General features: G+C 49.5%; 1 protein-coding gene across 5 annotated transcripts in view; it reads left to right on the top strand.

The window, feature by feature from the left end:
* The first annotated feature begins 2,314 nt into the window (after positions 1 to 2,314).
* Positions 2,315 to 9,601, top strand: part of MTSS1 (MTSS I-BAR domain containing 1) — a 164,255-nt gene continuing 156,968 nt past the window's right edge. For 2 of the 5 annotated variants that reach the window (XM_060128432.1, XM_060128428.1), the window contains exon 1: positions 2,318 to 2,925. In XM_060128432.1, the coding sequence (XP_059984415.1) occupies positions 2,854 to 2,925 (72 nt within the window). In that variant the 5' untranslated portion in view covers positions 2,318 to 2,853. Of the gene's footprint in view, positions 2,926 to 9,601 lie in introns of all 5 variants that reach the window. The other 3 variants (XM_060128430.1, XM_060128433.1, XM_060128429.1) reach the window with 3 other exon arrangements.

Raw genomic sequence — 9,601 nt, 5'->3', positions numbered from 1 at the left:
TGATTCTGTGAGCTTGACTATTTTAAATACTTCCTATAAGTGGAATCGTGCAGTATCTGTCCTGTGACTGCCTCATTTCACTTAGCATAATGTCCTCAAGATTCATCCATGTTGTTCTATACCACAGGATTTCCTTCTTTTTTAAGGCTGATACATCATTGTATGTATAGACCACATCTTCTTTATCCATTCATCTGCCATGGATATGTAGGTTGTTCCCACATCTTGGCTATTGTGAATGGTGCTGCAATGAATCTATTTCTGTTGATGAGATTTATTGAGTGCTTTTTACTATAGGCCAGGAACTGGTATAAGTGCTTTATCTATATTAGTGCAGGGAAAACTCACAACAACCCTATGAGGTAGATGCTATCTTTATCCCCATTTACAGATGAAGAAACTGAGGCCCGCTTAGTATGGGCCATACCGTTAGTGGGTTTTAAACTGGGGTTTGAACCCAGGCATTTGGCTCTACAAGCAGTGATCCTGATCACTATAATACCGAGAGTATTAAAATCATAATAATGATCATGATTAAGAGCAAACTGTGTGTCAAGCACTGTTACTGGCAAGGTGAAGATGAGGCTTATGCATCCAAATGAGCAGCAGGGTTGCCCAAGAGAACAGTTAATTCCAGAAGTAACGCTCTTCATGATTTGGAGAAGAGGGATGGAGAGGTGGGTTGTGGTTAAGAGTGGGGCAGAGTGGCCCAGGGGAAAATAATCTTCCACAGCTGTGATATTTACCTCCATGCATCTCTGTGGTTCATGCAGTTTTCAAAGCCAGACCTTTTCCTATTGCGGAGTCTGATACGAGTCTATACAGCCTTTTGCACTTGGTTTCTTTTGTTACTACCCCCAGCTATTTCCCTTTTGTCCTGCTTTGTGCTTCAAAGGGTCAGCTGGTCCCCAAACAGGTGCTGGTTTTTCAATGTCCTTTTTAAAGGGTCATACAAAGTAAGCCAGCATCACAGTGTACACTATACCTCCTTGGTCTGTACTTGTTTTAACAGCTCTAGATTGCATTGGATTTGGGGGTGGTAGCAGTGTACCAGGGATTTATTGGGTTGCAGACACCTAAATACCTAAGCTTTTTCTTTTGTTCTAAAACCACATGCTGTGAAGCTAAGTCGTCTGCACCCTGTGTTTGGGAAGTTGTTTCAAGATGGGTCTGGGACATAAGCGCAATGAGCTTTGGGAGAAGATTAGCACTTCTTGTGGTCTAGCAGCAAGAAGTAAAACCAGGACCAGCTTGTTGTACTTTATCTGGTGGATTTGGATTAGTTCCAGGCAGCCAGTGGCTGGAAAATTCTTGAGAACTGGGTCTCACTCCTCCGAGTCTCATCAGAATAAGGAGACACTAGCACAGAACCTGGTCAAAGGAACAGCCCAGAGTTGGGGGCTTACGTTTTACGGTCTTTAAAAAAGCTGCTCATTTGATTCCCCTCCTCCTTGCCTATTTGATGTTGATCTAAATGAGACCCGGCTGTGCAGTTAGGCGGTGGAGCTGGGAAAATAAACCACCAGCCTCAAAATCAACCTGGGCCCATTTGTGCTATTTTCAGGTTAAACCTCCCAACAGGGCTCTCTGTAGTGACACCACCACCCGATGCCCTCAGCGCGCCTGAAAAACAACCGTCCAAGTCACGGGCAGTCAGCTATCTCCATAAACTGACGAACAGTACACGGAAGCTCTAATGCCACTTATTTCGCAAGGGCAAAATCAATCGACTTTCCCAGCATCCTGCAACTTTATTGAACTCGGATCCCGCTGCGGGATACGTCGCCGAACTCTCCTTAATTACGTATTTGGCTGTTTGCAATCGTGACTCGGCGCTGCAGTCCTGATATCAGAGAAGCGGCCTCTTCTCAGAAGCCTGCAGTAGTAGCGGCAGCAGCGGCAGCAGCGGTAGTTTTCCCGCCCTACCGACTGCTCCCTAGTTGCGAGGTACTGCGCTAAGCGTGCCACCGTGCAAGTCCCGGGGGTCGGCGGCTGCACCCTCCGCGCTGGGCGCTCGCAGCCATTGTGGGGTGGGCGCTCGCCTAGCTGCGTGCTGACACGCCCTCTCGGCTCAGCGACCCGCGGCCAAGGGATGGGGGTGGTGCTCGCGGAGGAGGCTCGCGCGGGGGTTGGATCCTCCCCGCACCGCCCGCGCGCCTGCCTGCTCCGCCGGCGCCCCACGCGCCTCGCGGGCACGGGCACGCGCTCCCTGCCCCGCCCGCGTGCGGCGGCCTCACGGCCCCGGGCGCGCGCCCTCCCCGTGCCTCCGCGGCGGACGCACGGCCGCGAGCGCGCGTGCGCCCCCGCGAACGTCCCCGGGAGCCGAGCAGGAGCGAGCGCCGGGGCCGGTCGCGCAGGACTGAAAAGGAGGCGGCGGCCGCGGCTGTGAGCAACAGATCCGGGCTCCGCGAGCAGACCCGCTCTGCTGTTGGGCGTTTTTTTGTTTGTTTGTTTAATTTCAAAAACATTTATTAAATTAGAAAATCTTGCATTTTTAAATGGCGCTGGCCCTGGGTCAGCGGGTGGTTTTCGCTGCTTCAAGATGGGCTTTGCCGTTTCTGTCGTCGGCACCAGTGGTGGCCTGATTGTCAGTCTTCTCTGGGCATTTTTAAGGCCAGGAGCTGAGCGCTGCATGTAGGCACCCTACAGAACGGTTTGGCTTTTTAAATTATTATTCTTATTTTGGGCAGAGAACATTCGATTCTCGGGCATTCGTCCTCTGTGGAGAAGAGGCTGCGAGTCGGCGGTGGGTCGCTCTGAGGCTGAAATTCCTCCCGGGGTGAGAGATCCTCGGCCCCGCTCATAGTCCAGGCAGCCCCGAGTGTGTGTCCTGTCCCTGACGACGCCGGGAAAATGGAGGCTGTGATTGAGAAGGAATGCAGCGCGCTCGGAGGCCTCTTCCAGACCATCATCAGCGACATGAAGGTAGGACGCTGGGGGCGCGGCTGCGGCGGCGGCCGCCGCGCACTGACCTCGCCACGGGGTTTCGCCTCCGCCCTGGGCCAGCCGCCCGGCCCTTGCCTGCGCCGTGGCCTCCGGCCACCTGCGGCAGCGCTCCGGCCCGGGTGTCACCTGCTCACCGGGGCGCCGCTCCGGGCTCTGCTGGGTCACCGGGCGGGCGGCTTTTCTGGGGGTATATGATGCCTCTTGACCTCTCCCCGCTCATTGTCCCAGGGGACGGCACCGTCTCGTTTCCCTGGGGGCCCAGGGCCCCGGCTCCAAGTTTTCCATTGTCTGTCGCTGGATGGAGTGTCCGCGACCCGCGGAGGCTGGATGCCTGGGCGGACACCTGATTCCCTGGGGTACAGGGCGGGGGCTCTTCCCAGCCGTGGGAAGGAGCCCCCCGACTCGAGAGACTGGGAGGGACCTCCCTCTCCCTTGTTGGCTTTCAGGTCCACCTGGGGGAGATCTGAGCAAATTAGGTATTAATTAGGCTCTTCCAAAGCTGGCGAAGGAGTGCGTGCCTCCCCTCGGCCCTCCCCCGGGGCGCGGAGAAGAAGTTCCCAGAGCAGTTTTGCGAGGACCCCACTTCCCCTGGCTGAGGCTCCCAGCCTGAGGTCCAGACTGGGGCACCTTAAACAACTGTATCACCTAGCCACCCAGCACAAACAGACTCCAGGTTTTCTCTTGGAAGGATGGTGGAGACTCAGTGTGTGTGTCCGACCGCGCGCGGGCGCGCGTGTGTGTGATGGGGGCGGGGAACAACACCCTGGCATTTTCCTGCGAAGGGTGGGACTGGGGATAACCTGATCCTTGGATGTGGATTTTCTGTGCACAGAGATAGACCAGGGCCCTGTGTTACTAATCCAAAGGAAATGTATACGAGCGAGCTGGCTGGAGGTGGGAATTGGGGGCGGTGGGGGGATTTTTTTTCATGTGTATTTAGGGAGCTTCTCTTTGGCTGTAGCCCAGCCCCAGTTTGCCTCAACAGATCCGGGGAGGTGGTGTTTAATTGAAAGCTCGGCTTCCAAAACGAGTGGGCAGGTTTGGAAAGCTGTGCAGCGAGTGGGTGTGGACAGCCCCTCTTCAGCCGCTGCCTCGGCGCCTGCGGGAGCTTTTGTCTGTTGAAGTGTAAGGTTTGGAGAGGGTTCGGCCTCGGAGATGGACTTTGGGAAGGAATGCTCAGCTGTCATGGCCTGTTTCCCCCTCTTAGAACCAACTGCCACCTCACCCGGGGTGAACTTTTTCCCAGGTGCCTCCGTCCTGGTCTTGTCCATTTTGAAATCCTTATCCAGAGCCTGTGCCTTTTGTCAGAAATTGACATCCGTGTAGCCTTATCTTCAGCGGGACCCTGCTTGCCCAGGAATGCCTCTAATCCAACCCCTTGGAATTAGATGGATTATTCCCTGTTCAAAGGCAGCCCTTTCATTCCTTTGCCCCCAATCCACATTGAATAATTGAAGTGCTCTTTTGAGACAAAGCTCGGTGTTCCCTCTGTAGACTCTGGGGTCTTTCTTGTTAACTGAAATTCTATAGGCCTTATAATCAAACAGGATTTGGTTTGAGGCACACGTGTATTCTGATCACCAGGGGAAGAATCCGAGATGGGTTGGGAGAGCTGCTTGTGTTTTTTTGGAGGGGAGAAATGGATGTTTCCAGTCCCTCTGTAGTAACAACCCCGTGACCTAACCCATCGACCCACTGCAGTCCCAGAGTGTTCACATCTGGAGTTTTTTCCTCGCTCTTTGTTCCTTAATCCAGAATCTAGTTTCAGTTCTTCCAATTTACAGGTTTGAACCCAAAGCCCTTCAGAAAGTAACTCACTTGAAGGTAGGCCCTAATGCTTTCTACCTGCCATCCCGGGACTGTCCTGCAGCGCTTTCTGCCTGGGGGCTAAGGTGGCATGCTTCTCCCTCCCCAGGATTCCAGTTAAAAATACTTATTTAATGTCCTTTTAGTGCTGGATCTATAGTTTGTGGTTCATGAGTTCTTTCCCTTTGAATTGAGTTGGGTTTGTTCAACATCCTGTTGGGAAGACATTTATTTTAAAGGTTTATTTTGTTTTGGCAGTCAGAGATTTTAAAAGCGAAGTGGAGTGGAAGATGAAAACATGCCTTGGGGTCTGCAGAATTTCAGACTTTTGGGGAATAGAGAGATAAGAAGGAAAAAGAGAGGGGCGGTGTCTAATTTCCAAGATTGTTTATGCCTAAGACAGTGTTTTCGTGGAGTTTTCTTTTTAAAAGGCTTCTTCATGGAGTAGATGGCAGTGACATTTTAAAAGGGAATTTTAAAATTTGGGCATTTAGGATAAGCAGTGTATAGTATGCTTATGCATGGAGTTACCAGCAACAAAAGTCAATTTTTAATATCTGAAATGGGCTGTCTTTCTAAGGACCTGCTTATCCTCCTTTTCACTTCCTTGAACTCCCATGATAGGTTTATGACACCTTTGGTTCCCTTTCTGTTTGCTACGAAGGACACATGTAAATGTTGGAAACCCATTTGGAATGCCATCTTGAGAACATTTTCAGGTTATTTGCTCAGAAGTGTTGTTGGAGTTGGGGGGGGGAGGGTAAGGAAACTTTTTTTTTTTAAAGTAGCATTTGATTCTCCAAAATGTACAGCAGCACAGGAAGGGAGTCAATTTCCTCTTTGGAGAAAAAAAAAAAAGAGAAAACAACAAAAAATGGAGTAATTTCCAGGCCTAGCACCATCCATCTTCCCAAACCAAAGAACCTCAAGACATGGAAAAGCTGGAGAGGATTCTTTGTGCATTCTTCTAACGATCTTTCATCTGGCTAAGTCCTGGGCTGTCAGGGTGTGTGTTTTATCCTTTTCAGGGGGTCGGGTGCAATGAAGAAACCCTCACTTTTCTTCCATTGGGATCCTGCAGCAGCTGTTAAATAACTTATTGGTTCCTTGATGAGGGAAAACCCTGTGGTTTTTTCCTTTCTTCCATCCTACTCTGGTGGTCACTAATGAATGGTGGTGTGCAAAATCGCTTACTGGCTGCCCTTCCGCCGTCCGCATAAATCAGGTTGTCTGGAGTGAGCTGGTCCCAAAGGGAAGGGGAGACTAGGGATTCATGTGGCTGGAGGCAAGGGCCCATCGCCAGTTTGTTTAGGGGACAGTAGCTTGGAAGTGACTGTGGAAGGCCAGATGACTGACTTCTGATGTTTAAACACTGTTGACTGCGTTAAGGAGATCCTGGAATCTTTTTGGAATTTCTCTCCAAGTCCCGGGAAAGACAGGCTAATGCTTCAAACAGCAGATTTGTGCCATTACTTTTTCTTTTTTAAAACTTGAGCTGTAATGAATATATAACATTAGTTTCGGGTGTACGACATGCTGATTTGATACTTGTATTTTTAAATTTTTTTAGTTAAGTAATTGAACCAGCATGTAGAATTCAGTGATATTTGGAGAGCTTTTAAGACCAGGAGACCCTGGCCAAACTTGAGGGCAGCTCAGCCTGTAGATGTCTGTCTTCTTTTAATAACTAACTTAGTTTAAAAAAAATAGTTGGACGCTAAAATCAAATATTTTCCTCAGCCTTGTTGCTCAAGAATCAGCACGTCAGGAGCTGCATTGGGCCTGATGCAGGGAGAACTTTGTACTGGGTTGGAGAGTGTGTTCGGGGTTGTATAATGTGACTGGGGGTGAAAAAAATACCCAAGCACACCTTGAATTCTCCACCCCACGTCTCACTTGAGGCAGGGGTGTCCTGTTACCAGCACCTGTGCCGAGCAGAATAGGGGCCTTGTTCAGTTTTCCTCCACTGCCCCCCACCTCTGTTTGCTACCAGTATCCTCTCTCCTAAGTTCTACCTAAAATTAGACCTGCTTAAGGGACTTCTTGAATTCCATGGAAATCTTTTGTGGTTCAAAGACATGTCATGATATTTTCCTTACTTATCACAAGATCAAGAATGTGGGCAGTGGATCCAGCCCTGGATAATGATTTCAGGGTTGTTTTTCACCTCCGCTGTTTTGCTTTGGCTCTGGGGTGTCTGTCAGACAAGAGGTTCACTTCCTCGGTGTTTATTGAAGGCCTGCTGTGTGGAAGGCCTCTTGCTGGGCTGTGAGGAACCAGAGATCCACAAGGGCTGCCCTTGGAGAGTTGCTTGTACAGTTCAGTTCAATATGGCGGTCATGAAGGAAGGGCTGGTAGTCCAGCCTGGGGAGGGACATCCGTCAGCCCCTGCAGGCCTTCCTTTTGACTTTTCAAAAAAAAAAAAAAAAAGTGTTTTCTCTAGGAAGATAGCAAAAACCCAGCCAAGGCCTCCGCCAGTGGCCAGGTGCTCTGAGGGAGGTGGGCTGCTCTGTAAACGGTGACACACAAAGGTAGACAAGCAAAGCCCTTGTAAAGTACAGATGGGCCCCATGTTGCCTTTTCTCTTAGCAAATGGCTGTGTTTGTCCAGGCTTTTACAGCTTCCTCAGTTTAGACCTGTGGGAGAAGAAGGAGAAGTGAAGATGTCATAAAACCAGCGGCAGGGAACTGCCCAGAACGGTGCCTGTTGAGAGATTTAGGGCCTATTCTCTGCAGATCAATCTTTGGGGGCTTTTAGGTGCAAATCTTGTCGTCGAGGTTTGGGAAGAAGTCATTTTTTTTGGTCTTGGCTTGAGTGTCTCTGTGGGGAAAATCCCTTGTACGTCATATTTAACCAAATTGTTGTTTGATGCTGTGAACGTTTACGTTCTGAGATCCTGGTTGGTAATGCCCCAGATGGAGAGAGAAGGTCATTCTTAGTCACGGTTTGCATGGAAGGTAGGCTGAGTTTGAATTTTGCCCGGTTCAGCTATCACTTAGTTCTTTATGAGAGTAGCATGAACTCATAATCCTACAGTATTGATTGAGCATCAGTGACATTGCAAGCACCGAGCTTGATATCAGCAAGTCAAGATACAGAATTCCCAGTTAAATTTGAATTTCAGAGAAACAGTGAACAAGTTTTTAGTACAAGTATGTCCCACCCACACTCTGCTGCTGACCTCTTGGCCTCGGAACTCTTTGCCTCTTGAGGGAGGGAAAAGGAAAAAGTTAAAACAATGCCTGTCCATTTGGCCAGCTCACTTGAGGTTGTTAAAATGCTTGGAGGGTGAAAAGGTTGAAACTATTGATCCATTAGGTGCTTTATCTATAATTTTCATCTAGGCTTTTTCCATCTTCCTAGGGACGGTTGAGAGCTGGCCAGATCCTTCTGTAGCAAGACCATTTAGATGTTTATATCGGGTATGGAAAAATGAGATCATTTTGAGTTTGCCATTACTTCTTGGAACTGCCTTCAGGACACTTTCCCCTAAAACCCACACCTTTGCAAAACCCACACCTTTGCAAAAACAAAGAAATACCTCTCCCTGAACCAAAAAAAAGCCAAAGGACAGATTCAGCTGCCTAGGACAGCAGACAATACGCATTTGGGACTCCTGAAAGGGAACTGACTGATGCCTGAAGCCGTTTAACTCAGATTGCAGATTGCACTGCCGATTCGGCCTTATTAAGTAGCAAACCAGAGAGACAAATGGAATAAATTAATTGGATGAGCATTGAGGAAGCCCATTGTATTTGACTGCCAAGGTTCTCCCTCGAATGAGCTGGAGAATGCAGAAGGTTGCATCTGAGTGTGTGTCGTGCACGCGCACATGTGTGCGCACGCAACACACACACAGACACACAGACACACACACACACACACATATACACATATATATATACAGCCCCCCTCCAAAAGCAAAACCAAAATCCACCCGGCGTAGATTCCAGAGCAGCCCACCCATTATTAATGTTTCCCACCTCTTAGCCTAGGGAAGACCTTGGCATGGGGCTGTGTCGTCTGCTGCTTCCCAATTTAAGATGCTCTTGGTGCCACCTGGTCCGTGGTAGGTGCTCTGTAATCATTGCATGTAGTGAACAGGGGGCAGCAAGGGACTCGGTGAGAATCTACTGGGTGCCAGGATTTCCTGTCATCCTCACCATCACCCCCACTTTACAGATGAGAACACTGAGGCTTGGAGTCGGTAATTTGTTTAATGCCGTGGTGAGGTGGGCTGGCATTCAGACCTTGGTTTATTTGACCTTAAAGCTGGAGCTCTTTAGAGCATGCCTAAGGTAGAGAGGGGGCTGTGGATTTATTTCCACAGCATTTCACTTGCCTGAGTCTTGCAGGAGGCCCAAGGAAGGAATCAAGGTCACATTTCTGTGTCTGCAGCCTGGAGGTATGAGCCTGAGCTGAGATGCTGGGAGAACTCTGGGGGTGGGGGTGGTGCACAGCTCCCATCTGGCTGTCACTTTTGTGGAAATGGTTTAATTTGTGATGTATCGACATATTGTGGCTTCCTTCCTTCTCCCACTTACCAATCTTCTCTGACAGACAACCATCCTTTCCCCTCTCCTCTCCTTCCCCTGGGTGCGCAGAGAGGAAAGTCACCTCCATCCTTGGCTTCTGTCCTTGTCCCCATACAAAGCACCTGCAGTCTTCTCCGTGACTGGCCAGAGGTCTGCCTTTATGTGTCTGGGGAGCCCATTGGTCCCTAAGGTTGGGTGACTATGCCCATCGGTCCCCCTAATTATATGAATTAAATAAATTCATCCGGAGTTCAGTTACTCCTCAAAGAGAACTCCTTGCCTTGAACTCATATTATGTCCAGCCCTGGAACACT

The sequence above is a fragment of the Lagenorhynchus albirostris genome, chromosome 17 (assembly GCF_949774975.1).
Source record: "Lagenorhynchus albirostris chromosome 17, mLagAlb1.1, whole genome shotgun sequence".
NCBI classification, from domain to species: domain Eukaryota; kingdom Metazoa; phylum Chordata; class Mammalia; order Artiodactyla; family Delphinidae; genus Lagenorhynchus; species Lagenorhynchus albirostris.
This window is presented reverse-complemented; position numbering and strand designations above follow the sequence as displayed.